Source organism: Panulirus ornatus, chromosome 21, assembly GCF_036320965.1.
Source record: "Panulirus ornatus isolate Po-2019 chromosome 21, ASM3632096v1, whole genome shotgun sequence".
Taxonomy (NCBI): Eukaryota; Metazoa; Arthropoda; class Malacostraca; order Decapoda; family Palinuridae; genus Panulirus; species Panulirus ornatus.
This window is the reverse complement of record NC_092244.1, coordinates 1,273,866-1,300,145: the sequence shown is the minus strand read 5'-3', so window position 1 is coordinate 1,300,145 and position 26,280 is coordinate 1,273,866. Positions and strand designations below refer to the sequence as shown.

The following is a 26,280-nucleotide window of genomic DNA, read 5'->3' as shown; positions in this document are numbered from 1 at the left end:
GGGGGTGGGTTGGGCCATTTCTTTCGTCTGTTTCCTTGCGCTACCTCGCAAATGCGGGAGACAGCAACAAAAAAAAAAAAAAATTATATATATATATATATATATATATATATAATTTTTTTTTTTGTTTTTTGTCGCTGGGATAGGGGATTAAGAATACTTCCCACGTATTCCCTGCGTGTCGTAGAAGGCGACTTAAAGGGGAGGGAGCGGGGGGCTGCAAATCCTCCCCTCTCATTTTTTTTTTCATTTTCCAAAAGAAGGAACAGAGGGGGCCAGGTGAGGATATTCCAAAAAAGGCCCAGTCCTCTGTTCTTAACGCTACCTCGCTAACGCGGGAAATGGCGAATAGTTTAAAAGAGAAAAAGAAAGATATATATATATATATATATATATATATATATATATATATATATATATATATATACATACATTTACATACGCATATACGGACATATACATATGTACACATGTATGTATTCATACTTGCTTGCCTTCATCCATTCCTGGCACTACCCTGCCTCACAGGAAACAGCATTGCTACCCCCTGCTTCAGTGAGGTAGTTCCAGGAAAACAGACAAAAGAAGGCCACATTTGTACACACTTAGTCTCTTGTTGTCATATGTAATGCACCGAAACCACAGCTCCCTATCCACTTCTAGACATAACTGACCTTTCTATGGTTTACCCGAGACGTTTCAATCCATTGACAGTACATTGACCCTGGTATACCACATCATTCCAGTTCACTCTATTCCTTGCATGCCTCTCACCCTTCTGTATGTTCAGGACCTGGCACTACCTCAATGATGCGGGAAACAGCAGTTAAGTATGATAAAATAGATATTTTGATATTGTTTACATTAGTGACTCCATACATCATGCTTTCTCAAATGGTGACAGTTACACTTTTTTTTTGGTGGTTTGGTGGCATCTTTGATGTGGGATATTTTTCCCAGCTCTGTTGTTGGGTTCATAATGGCATCTATGGACAAGGTGTGGAATCTGAACAAGGTTGCAAATATTCAGACTCAAGATGGTGGCACAGCACATCAAAATACTTGTTGTGACAACAGCTGTATGGTACAGTGAAAGGGTTTGCTTAATTGTTAGGCTGAAATAATAGATATTGATGTAATGACTTACTTGTAAGCCTAAATGGAAAAAGTTTGGAGTACTCTCCCATACTCCTTGTCTCTTGGCTTCTTCAGCAGTTACAAATTGCTCTTGTATTATACTCATGTTAAGTTGGGTAAGTTGGGTTTGGTATATGGTTTGCCATCCATGTTGCCCCTTTCCATTTGCCACATACAAAGTGCTTTGATGTCCGCCACTGTGTATGCTGAAGATATCCTGCATTCCATTTCATCCCATGACTTTGCCTGAGATGCTGAGAATGCTCTCTTGTAAGTCACTGACTAAGCTTTAGATGTTACCTGCACTGACTAAGCTTTAGATGTTACCTTCCATCCTGCTTGTTCATTATCTTTATTCAACAATTAAAAGGTACTCTGGTTTTTGCTGCAGACTAAGATGGTGATACCTTTCCTTCCTTGTGGTGCCTTGGATTCATTCAGCTTGAACACATTGCTTTGATTTCAGCCACAGGCCAAGTTGGAAATATACCCTGAAATCCTGCTTGTCCTTTGTCTTTAACAGACTTGTACAAAGTTTTTCAGTGTTAGCTAGAGGGCAAGCTAGGAACAAATTTTGTGATCCTTCTTTTGCTTGAGTTCATGTAACATGTCAGAGTGCTTGAGCGTTAGCTGCTGAGTCAGCTAGGATAAATCTTGCCAACTTGCTTATGCCATGGGTTCATTTGACATGTATAGAGTGCTTCAGTGTTAGCTACATAGCAAGTTAGAGATAAACCTTGCCATCCTACTTATGTCTTGGTTCATTTGGCATGTACAAATTATTTCAGTGTTGGCTATATGGCAAGTTGGGATGTACCTTGCCATCATGCTTGTCACTTGGTTTCACCTGAAATATACAAATTGCTTTGTTGTTTGCTATAGGATAACTGGGGATATACCTTGCTATCCTGCTGATCTCTTGGTTTTACGTGGTATGTCCAAAGAACTCAGTGTCAGCTATTGGCCGAGCTGAGGATATACTCTGCCATCTTACTTTTCCTTTGGCTTCATTTCATTTCTACAAAGTGGTGTAATATCAGTTGGAAGATAAGCTGGGCATATGCTTCCTGTCCTACTTGTCTTTTGGTTCCCATTGACTTACACAAAGTTCTCGAGTGTCAGCCAAGTATAGAGGACTTGAGGTTAGGTTTTTCTATTTGTTGGTGTCTCTGGCAAAATTTCTTCATATTGATTGGTCAAGAATCCAGGCTGTAGAAGTGAGTTCTTTGAGGAGACGATTTGGCATGACTAGTTGAAATTAAGAAAGTAATGATGGTGTGTAAGAGATTTGGTATAGGAGAGAATGCAAGGTGAATGAACTGTGGACTGGTAGAGTGGGTGAAACTTATTACTTTGAGGTAGTTTGGGCATGTGGAAAGGATACAAGAAGGAGAGTTTAGGAGGAAAGTGTATGATAGAATGATAAAAGGGGTTGCTGTGAATGGAGGACCACCTGTGACATGAAAAATAGAGTTGAAAAGTACTAATGGGAAGGAAATGGAGGAAGAATGTGTGGAATGTTATACATGAAGGAGGCATGCATGGATGAGGATGTGAGGACTTTTGCTGAGGCCACCCATGTGATGGGAGTTCCCGGAGGGAAAGGGCAGCAGAGATATGGATAGAAAGGTTTATTTATTGGTAGTTAGGTTGGTGTTGAGGCTATTGTGTGGGAGCCACTGTACTCATATGCTTGCAAGAACTGTACAATGTGTATTTACTGATTTGTACTGTTTGGGAAGGGAGTTTTACACTCATGGGTCCCCATCTTTTGAATTTTTCTATCATAGACTTTTTCTACTTCTGTATTCCTTCTACATTAACCTTGTCTTCAGTCATTCTCTTCCATTCATTCACCACTACTACTGTGAAAGTATTTTCTCATTATTAAAAAGTTTCTTGCTTAATTTCATATTGTGTCCTGACTGTTTTATCCCCACACCTCTTGAAGAACTGTTCACTGCTTAAGTTATTTTTCTGCTTAGTTAACTGATTGATTTTTAATTATTTTATTTTATTTATTTTGCTTTGTCGCTGTCTCCCGCGTTTGCGCGGTAGCGCAAGGAAACAGACGAAAGAAATGGCCCAACCCACCCCCATACACAATGTATATACATACACATCCACACATGCAAATATACATACCTATACATCTCATTGTACACATATATATACACACACAGACACATACATATATACCCATGCACACAATTCACACTGTCTGCCTTTATTCATTCCCATCGCCACCTCGCCACACATGGAATACCATCCCCCTCCCCCCTCATGTGGGCGAGGTAGCACTAGGAAAAGATAACAAAGGCCCCATTCGTTCACACTCAGTCTCTAGCTGTCATGCAATAATGCCCGAAACCACAGCTCCCTTTCCACATCCAGGCCCCACAGAACTTTCCATGGTTTACCCCAGACACTTCACATGCCCTGATTCAATCCATTGACAGCACATCAACCCCGGTATACCACATCGATCCAGTTCACTCTATTCCTTGCCCGCCTTTCACCCTCCTGCATGTTCAGGCCCCGATCACACAAAATCTTTTTCACTCCATCTTTCCACCTCCAATTTGGTCTCCCACTTCTCCTCGTTCCCTCCACCTCCGACACATATATCCTCTTGGTCAATCTTTCCTCACTCATTCTCTCCATGTGCCCAAACCATTTCAAAACACCCTCTTCTGCTCTCTCAACCATGCTCTTTTTATTTCCACACATCTCTCTTACCCTATTATTACTTACTCGATCAAACCACCTCACACCACACATTGTCCTCAAACATCTCATTTCCAGCACATCCACCCTCCTCCGCACAACTCTATCCATAGCCCACGCCTCGCAACCATACAACATTGTTGGAACCACTTTTCCTTCAAACATAGCCATTTTTGCTTTCCGAGATAATGTTCTCGACTTCCACACATTCTTCAAGGCTCCCAGGATTTTTGCCCCCTCCCCCACCCTATGATTCACTTCCGCTTCCATGGTTCCATCCGCTGCCAGATCCACTCCCAGATATCTAAAACACTTTACTTCCTCCAGTTTTTCTCCACTCAAACTTACCTCCCAATTTACTTGACCCTCAACCCTACTGTACCTAATAACCTTGCTCTTATTCACATTTACTCTTAACTTTCTTCTTTCACACACTTTACCAAACTCAGTCACCAGTCACTTAAAGGTTGTGATCAGGTCACCCCTCACTCTTCTTTCTTCAAAGGTTGGTAAATTTAAAGCCTATAGCCTTTCCTGGTAACTCATGTCTTATTTCTGATACCATATTTGTTTCCCTACTCTGAACCTTCTCTATTAGCTTTATGCTTCTGTAGGTGTGATGCATACTTTAGAATCATATCTTAGTATTAAGTTAATTTATGAAGTAAACAGCTTGCTGAATAATTCCTTATTCATGAACTTGAATGCATTTCTGATATTTACTCACATACAGTTAATCTTCTTCACTGTTCTAAGAAGAGACTTTGATCTTGGGGGAATGTGGGGACTTCTGTACTGTAGTACTTAAACTTCGTGTGTAATGTGTCATCTAAAACATAATCTGGATTTTTTTTCAGTTGTCCATGCTTTCTCTTTACTGATGTGCAAGAGATTGAGCCAATACTATACTTAAGAGGCAACTTTACCTGCATGTCATGAAAGATATGCATTTTGAAAGTGTGCACAACAATTGTATTTGGGCGATGTCCTCATATGCAGTAACTTTTTTTAGGAGAGTGTGACAAAGCTTTACAAGTTCCGTGATGAGTACTTCAAGACTTATGGTATTAAGGATGCTGCCAATAAGACTCAGAGGGTACAGCAAGAAGTAAACAAAACAATACAGCTAATAGACAACATCAGAGGTTTGAAATTTGACATTAACTGTATGTGTATTTTTTAATTTGACATTAACTGTATTGTTTTCTGTCCATAGTAAAACAAATGTTTACCCTATCCCTTATCTATGCTACTAAGTTTTGGACTCAGCACTCTTGTTATTTTGAAACACTCATTATTTTGTTTTATTCAAAATCTATTTGCATCAGATGGATTTAATTTGTACTTTTATATTCATAAGTTATGGCACATGATATTTGAAAAGAGATTATACGCAGTGATCAGTGTTGTTTTTAATTAACTCCATATAAATTGGAAATAAAGTACACCTGTTGTTCAGGAGTGTAACTCATTTATTTTCTTACCTATGGACAAAACCCTATAAGCATAAGAGAAAGCACTTGCTTGGTAGGGGTTAAACACCGTCTGAGCCCCATACATGTGTTTGATTTCATAACCAGTTACCAACCTCTCGGCAGAAATAAAAAAACTCTCCATATTCCTTTACTTCTGCCACCTCTACTCACAGTTCTCCCATCCCCAGAAAAGGCTACAGTGGGAAAATTAATCAACAATGAATGACCTGACAAACCAAAAACATTGGTCCCAACCCAATATTAAGCTAAGTTCCAACAGGCATGCCCATCTAAAACTGCACTCCCCAGGAAAACAAGAGTTACACTTGTTTGCTTGCAGAACAGCATCCATTTCCTCAACATTAAGGAAATTTATTCATAATGTCACAGTACCCTTGATGCCCAAAATGCAATTTCCACATCTGCTTCTTGACTGCCTTGCCCTTACCCTGCTGAAACAGATGCAACATTACTACACTATGGCTTTGGTTCCAGCCATTGGTTGGAGCTGTCTTCCTGATCACTGTGGGAGCCCCATAAAAGGGACCCTAGGGTTGCAACACTCAAAGTTCTGTGGGGAAAAGCCATGACAATTAATCCTATTCATGCATCATAAAACATATGCAGTTGATGGATGCTCTTTCACAGGGTCTTAACGATTATACCGTGACCTGCCAGGGGCCATGGCATTATTGTACTGTACTGATGTTATGTGGTTGGGCATATCTAGCCACTTCCATTAATTTCACTTGATCATTTGCAGCTCGTTTGTTGGATGGTGTCTCCACCTTTGTTCCTGCCCTTCTCAGTTTCTGATCATGATCCTTTTCATTTATTTTTGGTAGACAAAACTCTAATTGTGATTTTTTCTTTATCTCCTGCTCAGAGCAGATGACTGAGCCCTTAAGAAAAATCCTTGGTTGGTCCTTCTCCTGTTCTCACTTTTAGAAAATTGTTAAAGTGATGTTTTCTAGTCATCCACTTTCTCCCCTTTGAATCTCCTTTTTTGACACATGGGAGATATGTGAATATTATTTTTCTCCCCTCTCTCCAGGAATAATGAATCGAGTACTTTCTTTTTCATTAAGATATTCCTTGCATGGAGACACTACCAGCACTGACATCTTGGGCATCACCCACCTTAATATGGTGCTAATAAGGCTTTGTTTGTTGGTAAAGCCAATACTTTCCATTTGTTTTGGTCAACCAAGCCAATACTTTCCCTTTGTTTTGGTTGGCTAAGCCAGTACTTTCTGTGTCATCTTTAGTTTCCCCTACCACAATATGTCACTGATAAGGCTTTGTTTTGGTCAGCCAAGCTAGTACTTTCTGTGTTATCTATGACATCACCCCTCACAGTATGGGACTGATAAGGCTTTGTTATGGTCGGCCAAGCCATTACTTTCCATGTCATCTCTAGCATCACACATCACAGTATGGCACTGATAAGGCTTTGTTTTGGTTGGCCAAGCCAGTACTTTCCATTTGTTTTGTGCTTTTTTTCATGATTTTCAACAAATGTAGATCTCTTATGATTTTAGATATAGGTAGATCTCTAATGATTTTAGATAAAAGTAAATCTCTGAGGATTTTAGATAAAGGTAAATCTCTAATGATTTTAGATAAAAGTAGATCTCTAATTCATATCCAGGGGAACCAAGCAGTGTTCAGATTTCTGATTTTTTTAGTTATTAGCTACTGATTTCCCAATTAGGATTTTCTAGTTTGTATATGAATTCATCTTGAAATGTTTGAACACAGGAAGAAGATGAGTAAGGAAAGAATCACAGGTAGGGTATGTATGTCAGACTTGGAAGGAACAAGGAAAAGAGGGGAAACTAGGGAGGCAACAAAATGATGTCGTGAAAGATGCTTTGAAGGCTTAGGGGACTGAATATGCAGGAGGATGTGAGGCATGTAAGGAATACAGTGAATTGAAGTGATGTGTTTTACAGAGGACAATTTGCTATCTGTGGACTGAACTAGGGCATATGAAGTGGTCAGGGGAAACCATGTAAGGGTGTGGGGCCTGGTTATAGATAAAGGGCTATGGTCATGGTGCAGTATACATGACAGTGAGAGAATGGATGTTTGTGAATGAGGCCATTTCTTTATCTTATCCTGGAACTACTTCACTAATGTGGGAAATGATGAGCACGAATCAAAGAATATCTTAAAGCTCACATTCTTCTTTTTTATCAATATTATGGCATTTGTAAAGCAAGACTCAAAAGTGATGTCTTTTTCTGTCTTATCAAAGTGTGGACATCATCTCTTGAGATGCTTTGAAGATCCCATGTTGTAGCCCTTCATATATCAGAAGTTTAGATGGTATACCAGCTCCCTTCTTTTCACTCATGATTAGCTTTCCAGCCTTTCTGTCTCCTTAATTATTGATGGATCAACCTCTCCTTGTTTCCCTATCAATAGCAATGTCCCTTAGGATCTATCCTGCCTCCTGTGCTCTTCTTCCCCTTTAATGATGGTTACCTTTTTCAATAAATGACCATTTGCACTCAAATGCTGGTGACTTTTTGTTGCAGTCTTCCACTTATGTCAAATCTACTTCAGCTTCTTTTGCTCAAACTGCATTTCGTTATGATAGATTTCTTCATAGGCTCATAATTAGACAGGACATCCCATTGGGACAGATGTAACGTGATTAAGTTTAATGCCCCTAGAATTTAATTTCTGCTCATCTTTCCTTCTAAAACCCCACACTAATTTTCCATCTTTTTTTGCTGGATCTGCAATTCTACCATTCAGCACAGTAGATATTCTTGTTATAGCTGTAATTGCTCTAATGTTTAACCTGTTTTGGAAACCTTACATTGCACAAATTGCTAAGTCTGCCTTCAGAAAACTTGAAATGCTGTTCAGATGCTATAAAACCTTTACTTTTGAACAGTCGCTCTGATTGAACAAAGGATTGATCTATCCTTGGATGGAGTACTGCTCTTCTGTCGAGGAGATTTTAGGTCTACTTCCTTACTAAATGGAGTAGAGTATGCAGCAGTTTAACTTCTGAACTCTCCCTCAGTGACCTCAGAACTTGACCCACTTTCTGTTGCTCTTGAGAGATGGCAGCTTCTATGCATCCAGCATTAGCTAGAACACATAATGCTTGGAAGCTTCTATTATTTATAATACTTTGTCGCTGTCTTCCACGTTAGTGAGGTAGCGCAAGGAAACAGACAAAAGAATGGCCCAACCCACCCACATACACATATATATCCATACACATCCACATACGCACATATATATACCTATACAATTCAACATATACATATATATATACATAGACATATACATATATACACATGTATATGATTCATTCTTGCTGCCCTTATTCATTCCCATTGCCACACCACCACAGACAAAATGACAATCCCCCCCCCCCTGCATGCGTGCGAGGTAGTGCTAGGAAAAGACAACAAAGAAAAAGGCCACATTCATTCACACTCAGTCTCTAGCTGTCATGTATAATGCACTGAAACCACAGCTCCCTTTCCACATCCAGGCCCCACAAAACTTTCCATGGTTTACCCAAGACACTTCACATGCCCTGGTTCAATCCATTGACAGCACGTCCACCCCAGTATACCACATCATTCCAAATCACTATTCCTTGCGTGCCTTTCACCCTCCTGCATGTTCAGGCCCCAATCGCTCAAAATCTTTTTCACTCCATCCTTCCACCTCCAATTTGGTCTCCCACTTCTCCTCGTTCCCTCCACCTCTGACACACATAAACTCTTTGTCAATCTTTCCTCACTCACTCTCTTGCATGTGACCAAACCATTTTAAAACACCCTCTTCTGCTCTCTCAACCACACTCTTTTTATTACCACACATCTCTCTTACCCTTTCATTACTTATACAATCAAACCACCTCACACCACATATTGTCCTCAAACATCTCATTTCCAACACATCCACCCTCCTCCGCACAACTCTATCTATAACCCATGCCTCGCAACCGTATAACATTGTTAGAACCACTATTCCTTCAAACATAGCCATTTTTGCTTTCTGAGATAATGGTCTCACCTTCCACACATTTTTCAATGCTCCCAGAACTTTCGCCCCCCTCCCCCACCCTATGATTCACTTCCGCTTCCATGGTTCCATCCACTGCCAAATCCACTCTCAGATATCTAAAACACTTCACTTCCTCCAGTTTTTCTTCATTCAAACTTACTTCCTAATTGACTTGTCCCTCAACCCTACTGTACCTAATAACCTTGCTCTTATTCATATTTACTCTCAGCTTTCTTCTTTCACACACTACCAAACTCAGTCACCAGCTTGTGCAGTTTCTGACCCGAATCAGCCTCCAGCGCTGTATCGTCAGTGAACAACAACTGACTCACTTCCCAAGCCCTCTCTTCCACAACAGACTGCATACTTGCCCCTCTCTCCAAAACTCTTCCATTCACCTCCCTAACAACCCCATCCATAAACAAATTTAATAACCATGGAGACATCACGCATCCCTGCCACAAACCAACATTCACTGAGAACCAATCACTTTCCTCTCTTGGAAGCTTCTACTTCATATAATTACAGTGTACCCATTGGCAAGTCAAGAATGGGCTGTTGTAATATCTGTTTCATTCCATAAAATATAAAGCTGTGGAATTCTGCCCCTTAGTGTGTTTCCTATCATTTAAGACTTGTCCTATTTGAAAAAGTAAGTTTCCATTTCCTCCCAGACTCTTAAAATATTTGTCCTTTTTTTCTCTAACTTTTTTTTTAATCATGTAAAGCCTAGCAATGATGTGGACCTTTTTTTCATGAATTGAGCCTCCACCATAAAGGAAACAAATATATATATGTTTATTGTAGTTACTCAAGCTTATTCTTTGTGTACCTTTGATAAGTATGACACAGACTACAATAGAGTATGATAGTTACATAGATGAAGTGCTTGGAGTTGAATGCATTTGACATCATCAAAAGGACAGAACAATGGCAAAAACCATTTAAATAACTGAAAAAAGCATGAATCACTACAGGCTTCAATTCAGACTTTGAAAACTCATCTACCAATATGGTAGGACTCATAAATAGGCCTCTATAAAGTAGTGGTAGCATTACCAGCTTTGACATATGCATGGGCTTCTTGCCCCTCTTTCCAAAACTCTAGCATTCACCTCCTTAACCATCCCATCCATAAACAAATTAAACAGCCATGGAGACATCACGCACCCCTGCCGCAAACTGACATTCACTGGGAACCAATCACTTTCCTCTCTTCCTACTCATACACATGCCTTACATCCTCGATAAAAACTTTTCACTGCTTCTAGCAACCTACCTCCCACACCATATACTCTTAATACCTTCCACAGAGCATCTCTTTCAACTCTATCATATACCTTCTCCAGATCAATAAATGCTACATACAAATCCATTTATTTTTCTAAGTATTTCTCACATACATTCTTCAAAGCAAACGCCTGATCACACATCCTCTACCACTTCTGAAACCACACTGCTCTTCCCCAATCTGATGCTCTGTACATGCATTTACCCTCTCAATCAGTACCCTCCCATATAATTTCCCAGGAATACTCAACAAATGTATACCTCTGTAATTTGAACACTCACTTTTATCCCCTTTGCCTTTGTACAACGGCACTATGCATGCATTCCGCCAATCCTCAGGCACTTCACCATGAGCCATACATACATTGAATATCCTTACCAACCAGTCAACAACACAGTCACCCCCTTTTTTAATATATTCCATTGCAATACCAGAGAGGGGTGAGTATATATATTTTATACCTGATCACTGTTTCCCACACCAGTGAGGTAGCACCAGAAAACAGATGAAGAATGGTCTATCCACTCATATACACATATATATACAGAAATGCCCATACATGCACATATACATACGTATACATACCAACATATACACATACATACATATACATTACATACACAGACACATACATAAGTACATGTGTACATATTCATACTTACTTGCCTTCATCCTTTCCTGGCACTACCCCACCCACAGGAAACAGCATTATTACCCCTTGCTTCAGCAAGGTAGTACCAGGAAACAGACAAAAATAAGCCACATCCACTCAAACTCAGGGTCTAGCTGTCATGTGTAATGCACCTAAACCACAGCTCCCTATCCACATCCAGGCCCCACAAACCTTTTCATGGTTTACCTTAGACATTTCACTTACCCTAGTTCAGTCTATTGATAGCATGTCGACCCTAGTATACCACATCATTCCAGTACACTATATTCTGTGCATGCCTGTCACCCTCCTGCATGTTCAGGCCCTGATCACTCAAAATCTTTTTCACTCCATTCTTCCACCTCCATATATATATATATATATATATATATATATATATATATATATATATATATATATATATATATATATATATACATATATATTTATTTATATTTATTATACTTTGTCGCTGTCTCCCGCATTTGCGAGGTAGCGTAAGGAAACAGACGAAAGAAATGGCCCAACCCCCCCCATACACATGTATATACATACGTCCACACACGCAAATATACATACCTACACAGCTTTCCATGGTTTACCCCAGATGCTTCACATGCCTTGATTCAATCCACTGACAGCACGTCAACCCCGGTATACCACATCGCTCCAATTCACTCTATTCCTTGCCCTCCTTTCACCCTCCTGCATGTTCAGGCCCCGATCACACAAAATCTTTTTCACTCCATCTTTCCACCTCCAATTTGGTCTCCCTCTTCTCCTCGTTCCCTCCACCTCCGACACATATATCCTCTTGGTCAATCTTTCCTCACTCATTCTCTCCATGTGCCCAAACCACTTCAAAACACCCTCTTCTGCTCTCTCAACCACGCTCTTTTTATTTCCACACATCTCTCTTACCCTTACGTTACTCACTCGATCAAACCACTTCACACCACACATTGTCCTCAAACATCTCATTTCCAGCACATCCATCCTCCTGCGCACAACTCTATCCATAGCCCACGCCTTGCAACCATACAACATTGTTGGAACCACTATTCCTTCAAACATACCCATTTTGCTTTCCGAGATAATGTTCTCGACTTCCACAGATTCTTCAAGGCCCCCAGAATTTTTGCCCCCTCCCCCACCCTATGATCCACTTCCGCTTCCATGGTTCCATCCGCTGCCAGATCCACTCCCAGATATCTAAAACACTTCACTTCCTCCAGTTTTTCTCCATTCAAACTCACCTCCCAATTGACTTGACCCTCAACCCTACTGTACCTAATAACCTTGCTCTTATTCACATTTACTCTTAACTTTCTTCTTCCACACACTTTACCAAACTCAGTCACCAGCTTCTGCAGTTTCTCACATGAATCAGCCACCAGCGCTTTATCATCAGCGAACAACAACTGACTCACTTCCCAAGCTCTCTCATCCCCAACTGACTTCATACTTGCCCCTCTTTCCAAAACTCTTGCATTTACCTCCCTAACAACCCCATCCATAAACAAATTAAACAACCATGGAGACATCACACACCCCTGCCGCAAACCTACATTCACTGAGAACCAATCACTTTCCTCTCTTCCTACACGTACACATGCCTTACATATATAGATATTTTTTTTGCTTTGTCGCTGTCTCCCGCGTTTGCGAGGTAGCACAAGGAAACAGACGAAAGAAATGGCCCAACCCACTCCCATACACATGTATATACATACACGTCCACACACGCAAATATACATACCTACACAGCTTTCCATGGTTTACCCCAGACGCTTCACATGCCCTAATTCAATCCACTGACAGCACGTCAACCCCGGTATACCACATCGATTCAATTTACTCTATTCCTTGCCCTCCTTTCACCCTCCTGCATGATCAGGCCCCGATCGCACAAAATCTTTTTCACTCCATCTTTCCACCTCCAATTTGGTCTCCCACTTCTCGTTCCCTCCACCTCCGACACATATATCCTCTTTGTCAATCTTTCCTCACTCATTCTTTCCATGTGCCAAACCATTTCAAAATACCCTCTTCTGCTCTCTCAACCACGCTCTTTTTATTTCCACACATCTCTCTTACCCTTACATTACTTACTCGATCAAACCACCTCACACCACATATTGTCCTCAAACATCTCATTTCCAGCACATCCATCCTCCTGCGCACAACTCTATCCATAGCCCACGCCTCGCAACCATACAACATTGTTGGAACCACTATTCCTTCAAACATACCCATTTTTGCTTTCGGAGATAATGTTCTCGACTTCCACACATTCTTCAAGGCTCCCAGGATTTTCGCCCCCTCCCCCACCCTATGATTCACTTCCGCTTCCATGGCTCCATCCGCTGCCAGATCCACTCCCAGATATCTAAAACACTTTACTTCCTCCAGTTTTTCTCCATTCAAACTTACCTCCCGATTGACTTGACCCTCAACCCTACTGTACCTAATAACCCCAGAACTTTTTTAGGGGGGAAGTAAATGTTTATAGTTGTGTTACTGGAGTGATAGTTTTCATACATGGTGCGCTGACAAGAAAATAGTGAAACTGGAAAAGAATGTAGTTTAGACATTGAAGCTTATTCTTTCATTGAAATGTGAACAAATGGATCATTTTTTTTTCAAAGTGATAGAGATGGAAAGCAAAAAGGTGTTTTTCATGAATGTACTGGAAAACGTGAGGTCCAGATAAACTTTTGGTCTGTCAAGACTTTATTATGGCGGATGACCAACTACCTACCCTCATGTATCCAAGATATGGTGGTACTTTGTGTAGTGAAGACAATTGAGAAACATCATAAACCAATATTCCAGTTTCATGATAAGAGAAGAAGTGGACCAGGCAGTATGATACAGTGGTTAAATTGATGAAAACTACTATTGACGTTTGTGTAAATAAATTATACATTTCCCTTTTCCATAGCCAGAGGTTAAACCATTATGTGACATTCATTTTTCATTTCATTTCCAGCTCGAAGTTTCAGTTTTCTAAATTATTTCTTACATTTTTCATATATATATATATATATATATATATATATGATAGAGTTGATAGAGATGCTCTGTGGAAGGTATTAAGAATATATGGTGTGGGAGGAAAGTTGTTAGAAGCAGTGAAAAGTTTTTATCGAGGATGTAAGGCATGTGTACGTGTAGGAAGAGAGGAAAGTGATTGGTTCTCAGTGAATGTAGGTTTGCGGCAGGGGTGTGTGATGTCTCCATGGTTGTTTAATTTGTTTATGGATGGGGTTGTTAGGGAGGTAAATGCTAGAGTTTTGGAAAGAGGGGCAAGTATGAAGTCTGTTGTGGATGAGAGAGCTTGGGAAGTGAGTCAGTTGTTGTTCGCTGATGATACAGCGCTGGTGGCTGATTCATGTGAGAAACTGCAGAAGCTGGTGACTGAGTTTGGTAAAGTGTGTGGAAGAAGAAAGTTAAGAGTAAATGTGAAAAAGAGCAAGGTTATTAGGTACAGTAGGGTTGAGGGTCAAGTCAATTGGGAGGTGAGTTTGAATGGAGAAAAACTGGAGGAAGTGAAGTGTTTTAGATATCTGGGAGTGGATCTGGCATCGGATGGAACCATGGAAGCGGAAGTGGATCATAGGGTGGGGGAGGGAGCGAAAATTCTGGGGGCCTTGAAGAATGTGTGGAAGTCGAGAACATTATCTCGGAAAGCAAAAATGGGTATGTTTGAAGGAATAGTGGTTCCAACAATGTTGTATGGTTGCGAGGCGTGGGCTATGGATAGAGTTGTGCGCAGGAGGATGGATGTGCTGGAAATGAGATGTTTGAGGACAATGTGTGGTGTGAGGTGGTTTGATCGAGTGAGTAACGTAAGGGTAAGAGAGATGTGTGGAAATAAAAAGAGCGTGGTTGAGAGAGCAGAAGAGGGTGTTTTGAAGTGGTTTGGGCACATGGAGAGGATGAGTGAGGAAAGATTGACCAAGAGGATATATGTGTCGGAGGTGGAGGGAGCAAGGAGAAGAGGGAGACCAAATTGGAGGTGGAAAGATGGAGTGAAAAAGATTTTGTGTGATCGGGGCCTGAACATGCAGGAGGGTGAAAGGAGGGCAAGGAATAGAGTGAATTGGAGCGATGTGGTATACCGGGGTTGACGTGCTGTCAGTGGATTGAATCAAGGCATGTGAAGCGTCTGGGGTAAACCATGGAAAGCTGTGTAGGTATGTATATTTGCGTGTGTGGACGTATGTATATACATGTGTATGGGGGGGTTGGGCCATTTCTTTCGTCTGTTTCCTTGCGCTACCTCGCAAACGCGGGAGACAGCGACAAAGTATAAAAAAAAAAATATATATATATATATATATATATATATATATATATATATATATATATATATATATATATATATATATATATATATATTATCCCTGGGGATAGGGGAGAAAGAATACTTCCCACGCATTCCTCACGTGTCGTAGAAGGCGACTAGAGGGGATGGGAGCAGGTGGCCAGAAATCCTCCCCTCCTTGTATTTTAACTTTCTAAAATGGGAGATGTATAAAAGAAAGAAATACTTAGAAAAGCAAATGGATTTGTATGTAGCATTTATGGATCTGGAGAAGGCATATGATAGAGTTGATAGAGATGCTCTGTGGAAGGTATTAAGGTATTAAGAATATATGGTGTGGGAGGAAAGTTGTTAGAAGCAGTGAAAAGTTTTTATCGAGGATGTAAGGCATGTGTACGTGTAGGAAGAGAGGAAAGTGATTGGTTCTCAGTGAATGTAGGTTTGCGGCAGGGGTGTGTGATGTCTCCATGGTTGTTTAATTTGTTTATGGGTGGGGTTGTTAGGGAGGTAAATGCAAGAGTTTTGGAAAGAGGGGCAAGTATGAAGTCTGTTGGGGATGAGAGAGCTTGGGAAGTGAGTCAGTTGTTGTTCGCTGATGATACAGCGCTGGTGGCTGATTCATGTGAGAAACTGCAGAAGCTGGTGACTGAGTTTGGTAAAGTGTGTGGAAGAAGAAAGTTAAGAGTAAATGTGAATAAGAGCAAGGTTATTAGGTACAGTAGGGTTGAGGGTCAAGTCAATTGGGAGGTGAGTTTGAATGGAGAAAAACTGGAGGAAGTGAAGTGTTTTAGATATCTGGGAGTGGATCTGGCAGCGGATGGAACCATGGAAGCGGAAGTGGATCATAGGGTGGGGGAGGGGGCAAAAATTCTGGGGGCCTTGAAGAATGTGTGGAAGTCGAGAACATTATCTCGGAAAGCAAAAATGGGTATGTTTGAAGGAATAGTGGTTCCAACAATGTTGTATGGTTGCGAGGCGTGGGCTATGGATAGAGTTGTGCGCAGGAGGATGGATGTGCTGGAAATGAGATGTTTGAGGACAATGTGTGGTGTGAGGTGGTTTGATCGAGTGAGTAACGTAAGGGTAAGAGAGATGTGTGGAAATAAAAAGAGCGTGGTTGAGAGAGCAGAAGAGGGTGTTTTGAAGTGGTTTGGGCACATGGAGAGAATGAGTGAGGAAAGATTGACCAAGAGGATATATGTGTCGGAGGTGGAGGGAACGAGGAGAAGAGGGAGACCAAATTGGAGGTGGAAAGATGGAGTGAAAAAGATTTTGTGTGATCGGGGCTTGAACATGCAGGAGGGTGAAAGGAGGGCAAGGAATAGAGTGAATTGGAGAGATGTGGTATACCGGGGTTGACGTGCTGTCAGTGGATTGAATCAAGGCATGTGAAGCGTCTGGGGTAAACCATGGAAAGCTGTGTAGGTATGTATATTTGCGTGTGTGGACGTATGTATATACATGTGTATGGGGGGGGGTTGGGCCATTTCTTTCGTCTGTTTCCTTGCGCTACCTCGCAAACACGGGAGACAGCGACAAAGTATAATAATATAATAATAATAAAATAAAAGAAAGAGACAGGAGGTCAAGAGAAAGGTGCAAGAGGTGAAAAAAAGGGCAAATGAGAGTTGGGGTGAGAGAGTATCATTAAATTTTAGGGAGAATAAAAAGATGTTCTGGAAGGAGGTAAATAAAGTGCGTAAGACAAGGGAGCAAATGGGAACTTCAGTGAAGGGCGCAAATGGGGAGGTGATAACAAGTAGTGGTGATGTGAGAAGGAGATGGAGTGAGTATTTTGAAGGTTTGTTGAATGTGTTTGATGATAGAGTGGCAGATATAGGGTGTTTTGGTCGAGGTGGTGTGCAAAGTGAGAGGGTTAGGGAAAATGATTTGGTAAACAGAGAAGAGGTAGTGAAAGCTTTGCGGAAGATGAAAGCCGGCAAGGCAGCAGGTTTGGATGGTATTGCAGTGGAATTTATTAAAAAAGGGGGTGACTGTATTGTTGACTGGTTGGTAAGGTTATTTAATGTATGTATGACTCATGGTGAGGTGCCTGAGGATTGGCGGAATGCGTGCATAGTGCCATTGTACAAAGGCAAAGGGGATAAGAGTGAATGCTCAAATTACAGAGGTATAAGTTTGTTGAGTATTCCTGGTAAATTATATGGGAGGGTATTGATTGAGAGGGTGAAGGCATGTACAGAGCATCAGATTGGGGAAGAGCAGTGTGGTTTCAGAAGTGGTAGAGGATGTGTGGATCAGGTGTTTGCTTTGAAGAATGTATGTGAGAAATACTTAGAAAAGCAAATGGATTTGTATGTAGCATATATGGATCTGGAGAAGGCCAATGATAGAGTTGATAGAGATGCTCTGTGGAAGGTATTAAGAATATATGGTGTGGGAGGAAAGTTGTTAGAAGCAGTGAAAAGTTTTTATCGAGGATGTAAGGCATGTGTACGTGTAGGAAGAGAGGAAAGTGATTGGTTCTCAGTGAATGTAGGTTTGCGGCAGGGGTGTGTGATGTCTCCATGGTTGTTTAATTTGTTTATGGATGGGGTTGTTAGGGAGGTAAATGCAAGAGTTTTGGAAATAGGGGCAAGTATGAAGTCTGTTGGGGATGAGAGAGCTTGGGAAGTGAGTCAGTTGTTGTTCGCTGATGATACAGCGCTGGTGGCTGATTCATGTGAGAAACTGCAGAAGCTGGTGACTGAGTTTGGTAAAGTGTGTGGAAGAAGAAAGTTAAGAGTAAATGTGAATAAGAGCAAGGTTATTAGGTACAGTAGGGTTGAGGGTCAAGTCAATTGGGAGGTGAGTTTGAATGGAGAAAAACTGGAGGAAGTGAAGTGTTTTAGATATCTGGGAGTGGATCTGGCAGCGGATGGAACCATGGAAGCGGAAGTGGATCATAGGGTGGGGGAGGGGGCGAAAATTCTGGGGGCCTTGAAGAATGTGTGGAAGTCGAGAACATTATCTCGGAAAGCAAAAATGGGTATGTTTGAAGGAATAGTGGTTCCAACAATGTTGTATGGTTGCGAGGCGTGGGCTATGGATAGAGTTGTGCGCAGGAGGATGGATGTGCTGGAAATGAGATGTTTGAGGACAATGTGTGGTGGAGGTGGTTTGATCGAGTGAGTAACGTAAGGGTAAGAGAGATGTGTGGAAATAAAAAGAGCGTGGTTGAGAGAGCAGAAGAGGGTGTTTTGAAGTGGTTTGGTCACATGGAGAGAATGAGTGAGGAAAGATTGACCAAGAGGATATATGTGTCGGAGGTGGAGGGAACGAGGAGAAGAGGGAGACCAAATTGGAGGTGGAAAGATGGAGTGAAAAAGATTTTGTGTGATCGGGGCCTGAACATGCAGGAGGGTCAAAGGAGGGAAAGGAATAGAGTGAATTGGAGCGATGTGGTATACCGGGGTTGACGTGCTGTCAGTGGATTGAATCAAGGCATGTGAAGCGTCTGGGGTAAACCATGGAAAGCTGTGTAGGTATGTATATTTGCGTGTGTGGACGTATGTATATACGTGTGTATGGGGGGGTTGGGCCATTTCTTTCGTCTGTTTCCTTGCGCTACCTCGCAAACGCGGGAGACAGCGACAAAGTATAATAAAAAAAATAAATAAATAAAAATGGGAAACAAGATAATATATATATATATATATATATATATATATATATATATATATATATTCCCTGGGGATAGGGGAGAAAGAATACTTCCCACGTATTCCCTGCGTGTCGTAGAAGGCGACTAAAAGGGGAGGGAGCGGGGGGCTGGAAATCCTCCCCTCTCATTATTTTTTTTTTATTTTTCCAAAAGAAGGAACAGAGAAGGGGGCCAGGTGAGGATATTCCCTCAAAGGCCCAGTTCTCTGTTCTAAACGCTACCTCGCTAACGCGGGAAATGGCGAATAGTTTGAAAGAAAGATATATATATATATATATATATATATATATATATATATATATATATATATATATATATATATATATATATATATAATATATATATATATATATATATATATATATATATATATAGAGGAGAAAGAATACTTCCCACGTATTCCCTGCGTGTCTTAGAAGGCGACTAAAAGGGAAGGGAGCGGGGGCCTGGAAATCCTCCCCTCTTTTTTTTTTTTTTTTTTTTTTTTTAAAGAAGGAACAGAGAAGAGGGCCAGGTGAGGATATTCCCTCAAAGGCCCAGTCCTCTGTTCTTAACGCTACCTCGCTATTGCGGGAAATAGCAAATAGTATGAAAAAAAAATATATATATATATATATATATATATATATATATATATATATATATATATATATATATCTATCACACACCCCTGCCGCAAACCTACATTCACTGAGAATCAATCACTTTCCTCTCTTCCTACACGTACACATGCCTTACATCCTCGATAAAAACTTTTCACTGCTTCTAACAACTTGCCTCCCACACCATATATTCTTAATACCTTCCACAGAGCATCTCTATCAACTCTATCATATGCCTTCTCCAGATCCATAAATGCTACATACAAATCCATTTGCTTTTCTAAGTATTTCTCACATATATATATATATATATATATATATATATATATATATATATATATATATATATATATATATATATATATATATATGTACATATATATATATATATATATATATATATATATATATATTCATATATATATATATTCATATATATTCAGTGAATGTAGGTTTGCAGCAGGGGTGTGTGATGTCTCCATGGTTGTTTAATTTGTTTATGGATGGGGTTGTTAGGGAGGTGAATGCAAGAGTTTTGGAAAGAGGGGCAAGTATGAAGTCTGTTGGGGATGAGAGAGCTTGGGAAGTGAGTCAGTTGTTGTTCGCTGATGATACAGCGCTGGTGGCTGATTCATGTGAGAAACTGCAGAAGCTGGTGACTGAGTTTGGAAAAGTGTGTGGAAGAAGAAAGTTAAGAGTAAATGTGAATAAGAGCAAGGTTATTAGGTACAGTAGGGTTGAGGGTCAAGTCAATTGGGAGGTGAGTTTGAATGGAGAAAAACTGGAGGAAGTGAAGTGTTTTAGATATCTGGGAGTGGATCTGGCAGCGGATGGAACCATGGAAGCGGAAGTGGATCATAGGGTGGGGGAGGGGGCGAAAATCCTGGGTGCCTTGAAGAATGTGTGGAAGTCGAGAACATTATCTCGGAAAGCAAAAATGGGTATGTTTGAAGGAATAGTGGTTCCAACAATGTTGTATGGTTGCGAGGCGTGGGCTATGGATAGAGATGTGCGCAGGAGGATGGATGTGCTGGAAATGAGATGTTTGAGGACAATGTGTGGTGTGAGGTGGTTTGATCGAGTGAGTAACGTAAGGGTAAGAGAGATGTGTGGAAATAAAAAGAGCGTGGTTGAGAGAGCAAAAGAGGGTGTTTTGAAGTGGTTTGGGCACATGGAGAGGATGAGTGAGGAACGATTGACCAAGAGGATATATGTGTCGGAGGTGGAGGGAACAATGAGAAGAGGGAGACCAAATTGGAGGTGGAAAGATGGAGTGAAAAAGATTTTGTGTGATCGGGGCCTGAACATGCAGGAGGGTGAAAGGAGGGCAAGGAATAGAGTGAATTGGAGCGATGTTGTATACCGGGGTTGACGTGCTGTCAGTGGATTGAAGCAGGGCATGTGAAGCGTCTGGGGTAAACTATGGAAAGCTGTGTAGGTATGTATATTTGCGTGTGTGGACGTATGTATATACATGTGTATGGGGGGGGGTTGGGCCATTTCTTTCGTCTGTTTCCTTGCGCTACCTCGCAAACGCGGGAGACAGCGACAAAGTATAAAAAAAAAAAAATATATATATATTCATACTTGTTTGTGGACATCCACTTCTAATACCACCTCAGTTCACAGGAAATAGCATAAATGCATGAAAGAAAAGAAGAAAATTATACATACTCACATGAGTTTTGGAGAGAGGGGTGATTATATATCTGCTGGGGATGAGAGATTTGGGAAGTGAGTCAGTTGTTGTTCGCCAATGAAACAGCACTGGTGGCTGATTTGAGTGAGGAACTGCAGAAGTTGGTGCCTGAGTTTGGAAGAGTATGTGAAAGGAGAAAGTTGAGAGTACACATTAATGAAAGCAAGGTTATTAGGTTCAGCAGGGTTGAGTTACAAGTTAGTTGGGATGTAAGCTTGAATTGCAAAAAATTGGAGGAATTGAAATGTTTTGGATATCTGGGAGTGGACTTGGCAGGGAATGGGACTATGGAAGTGGAAATGAGTCATAGGATGGGGAGGGGGTGAAGGATAGTATTAAATTACAAAACTTTCAATTAGAGTGGGGTTTTCTCAGTTCCCTTGCTGACTAGCTTTCTTCATTAGAAGAAGAGCTTTTTATGTGATCAGAGCTTGTTATGGAGTATTACTCTGATATCTGTGTTTGAAGTAAAGAAAATGAAATTTCATATCTGTGCCCTGTCTCTTGTCTCCTGAAAGAATAGTTATTACAATATTCAGGGAGAATTAGATGTTTTAGAAGGAGATAATAGTTTGAGAAGAATAAAAGAACAAATAGGAGTATCAGTGAAGGGGACAGATGCAAAAGTGGAGACAGGCAGAGACGAAGTGATGTGAGTATTTTGAAGGACTGTTGAATGCACTCACTGATGGGTGGCAGATGTGGAGTGTTTTCGACATGGAGGTATGTGAAGTCATAGTCATGGCAAGTGGTTTGGTGAAAAGAGAAGTGATGAAAGCCTTGCATAAGATGAGGCACTGCAAAGCAGCTGGTGTGGATGGTGTTGCTGTTGATTTTGTAAGAAAGGAAGTGGTTGTTGATTGGTAGGTAGGATTTTCAGTATATACATGGCTCATGGTGAGGTGCCTGAAGATTTAGTAGAATGCCTGCATAATTTTTTTTATATTATTATACTTAGTCGCTGTCTCCCGCTTTAGCGAGGTAGTGCAAGGAAACAGATGAAAGAATGGCCCAACCCACCCACATACACATATATATATATACATAAATGCCCACACACTCACATATACATACCTGTACATTTCAATGTATACTTACACATACATACACAGACATATATATATATATATATATATATATATATATATATATATATATATATATATATATATATATATATATATTTTTTTTTTTTTTTTTTTTTTTTTTTTTGCTTTGTCGCTGTCTCCCGCGTTTGCGAGGTAGCGCAAGGAAACAGACGAAAGAAATGGCCCAACCCACCCCCATACACATGTATATACATACGTCCACACACGCAAATATACATACCTACACAGCTTTCCATGGTTTACCCCAGACGCTTCACATGCCGTGATTCAATCCACTGACAGCACGTCAACCCCGGTATACCACATCGATCCAATTCACTCTATTCCTTGCCCTCCTTTCACCCTCCTGCATGTTCAGGCCCCGATCACACAAAATCTTTTTCACTCCATCTTTCCACCTCCAATTTGGTCTCCCACTTCTCCTCGTTCCCTCCACCTCCGACACATATATCCTCTTGGTCAATCTTTCCTCACTCATTCTCTCCATGTGCCCAAACCATTTCAAAACACCCTCTTCTGCTCTCTCAACCACGCTCTTTTTATTTCCACACATCTCTCTTACCCTTACGTTACTTACTCGATCAAACCACCTCACACCACACATTGTCCTCAAACATCTCATTTCCAGCACATCCACCCTCCTGCACCTCCCAATTGACTTGACCCTCAACCCTACTGTACCTAATAACCTTGCTCTTATTCACATTTACTCTTAACTTTCTTCTTTCACACACTTTACCAAACTCAGTCACCACCTTCTGCAGTTTCTCACATGAATCAGCCACCAGCGCTGTATCATCAGCGAACAACAACTGACTCACTTCCCAAGCCCTCTCATCCACAACAGACTGCATACTTGCCCCTCTCTCCAAAATTCTTTCATTCACCTCCCTAACAACCCTATCCATAAACAAATTAAACAACCATGGAGACATCACACACCCCTGCCGCAAACTGACATTCCCTGGGAACCAATCACTTTCCTCCCTTCCTACTCATACACGTGCCTTACATCCTTGATAAAAACTTTTTACTGCTTCTAGCAACTTACCTTCCACACCATATACTCTTAGTACCTTCCACAGAGCATCTCTATCAGCTCTGTCATATGCCTTCTCCAGATCCATAAATGCTACATGCAAATTCATCTGTTTTTCTAGGTATTTCTCACATATAATCGTTAAAGCAAACACCTGATCCACACATCCTCTACCACTTCTGAAACCACACTGCTCTTCCCCAATCTGATGCTCTGTACATGCCTTTACCCTTCCAATCAATACCCTCCCATATAATTTCCCAGGAATATTCAACAAACTTTTTCCTCTGTGATTTGAACACTCACGTTTATCCCCTTTGTCTTTGTACATTGGCACTGTGCATGCATTCCGCCAATCCTCAGGCACTTCACCATGAACCATACATACATTGAATACATTGACTGGTTGGTAAGGACCAACCAGTCAACAACACAGTCACCCCCTTTTTAAATATATTCCACAACATTACCATCCAAACCTGCTGCCTTTCCGGCTTTCATCTTCCGCAAAGCTTTCACTACCTCTTCTCTGTTTGCCAAACCATTCTCCCTGACCCTTTCACTTTGCACACCACCTTGACCAAAACACCCTATATCTGTCACTCTATCATCAAACACATTCAACAAACCTTCAAAGTACTCACTCCATCTCCTCAAAACACCACTACTTCTTATCACCTCCCCATTAGCCCCCTTCACCGATGTTCACACTTGTTCTCTGGTTTTACGCAATTTACCTCCTTCCAAAACATCTTTTTATTCTCCCTAAAATTTAATAATACTCTCACCCCAACTCTCGTTTGCACTCTTTTTCACCTCTTGCACCTTTCTCTCGACCTCCTTCCTCCTTCTTTTATACATCTCCCAGTTATTTGCATACTTCCCTGCAAAACTCATCCAAACACCTCTTCTCTTTCACTAACAATCTTACTTCTTCATCCCACCACTCACTACCTCTTCTAATCTGCCCTCTTCCCACCTTTCTCATGCCACAAGCACCTTTTGTACAAACTATCACTGCTTCCCTAAATACATCCCATTTCTCCCTCACTCCTCTTACATCATTTGCTCTTACCTTTTTCCATTCTGCACTCAATCTTTCCTGGTACCTCCTCACACAAGTCTCTTTTCCAAGCTCACTTACTCTCACCACTCTCTTTACCCCAACATTCTCTTTTCTTTTCTACAACACCTTCGGCTCCACAAGATAATGGTCAGACATCCCTACAGTTGCCCCTCTCAGCACACTGACACCCAAAAGTCTCTCTTTCATGTGCCTATCAATTAACACATAATCCAATAACGCTCTCAGGCCATCTCTCCTATTAACATACTTATACTTATGGATATCTCTCTTTTTGAACCAGGTATTCCCATTCACAAGTCCTTTTTCAGCACACAAATCACCAAGCTCTTCACCATTTCCATTTACAACACTGAACACCCCATGTACATCAGTTATAGCCTCAACTGCCACATTGTTCACCTTTGCTTTCAAATCACCCATCACTATAACCTGGTCTCGTGCATCAAAGCTGCTAACACACTCTCTCAGCTGCTCCCAAAACACTTGCCTCTCATGATCTTTCTTCTCATGACCAAGTACATAGGCACCAGTAATCACCCATCTCTCTCCATCCACTTTCAGTTTTACCCATATCAATCTAGAGTTTACTTTCTTTCACTCCATCACATACTCCCACTTCAGGAGGAGTGTTACTCCTTTCTTTGCTCTTGTATTCTCACCCACCCCTGACTTTACTCCTAAGACATTCCCAAACCACTCTTCCCCTTTACCCTTGAGCTTCATTTCACTCACAGCCAGAACATCCAGGTTTCTTTCCTCAAACATACTACCTGTCTCTCTTTTTTTTCATCTTGGTTACCTCCACGCACATATAGACACCCCAGTCTGAGCCTTTGAGGAGGATGAGCACTCCCCACATGACTCTTTCTTCTGTTTCCCCTTTTAAAAAGTTAAATTACAAGGAGGGGAGGGTTTCTAGCCCCCCCTGATCCTGTCTCCTTTAGTAGCTTTCTACAACACGCAGGGAATGCATGGGAAGTATTCTTTCTCCCCTATCCCCTAAGAGGACCGAAGTGAATATCTGAATTACAGAGGTGTAAGTTTGTTGTGTGTACCTAGTAAGTTGTATGAGAGAGTGGAGACTGACAGGGTGATGGCATGCACAGAGCATTAGACTGGGGAGGAACAATGTGGTGTTAGGAGTGGTAGAGGGTGTATGGACCAGGTGACCAGGTGTTTGCTTTGAATAATTGTTGAGAAATACATAGAGCAATGGAAGGATTTGATGTGGCATTCTTGGAAGTGGAGGAAGCATTTGATAGGGTTGATAGAGATGCTTTGTGAAATGTGCTCCAAATATGTACTGTGTGAGGAAAACTATTAGATGCAGCAAGGAGTTTTTATCGTAAGTAAGGTTTGTGTGCGAGTTGGAAGAGAGGAGAGTGAGAGGTTCCAGATTAACATTAGTCTGTGGCAGGAGTTTGTGA

General features: G+C 41.0%; 1 protein-coding gene across 7 annotated transcripts in view; it reads left to right on the top strand.

Moving 5' to 3' along the window:
• The window catches only part of LOC139756246 (tetratricopeptide repeat protein 5-like), a 99,795-nt gene that overhangs the window by 22,558 nt on the left and 50,957 nt on the right, over positions 1 to 26,280 (top strand). For 6 of the 7 annotated variants that reach the window (XM_071675433.1, XM_071675435.1, XM_071675428.1 and 3 more), the window contains exon 3: positions 4,877 to 5,009. In XM_071675433.1, coding sequence (XP_071531534.1) covers positions 4,877 to 5,009 — 133 coding nt within the window. Of the gene's footprint in view, positions 1 to 4,876; positions 5,010 to 6,644; positions 6,774 to 26,280 lie in introns of those variants that run through there. The other variant, XM_071675432.1, reaches the window with a different exon arrangement.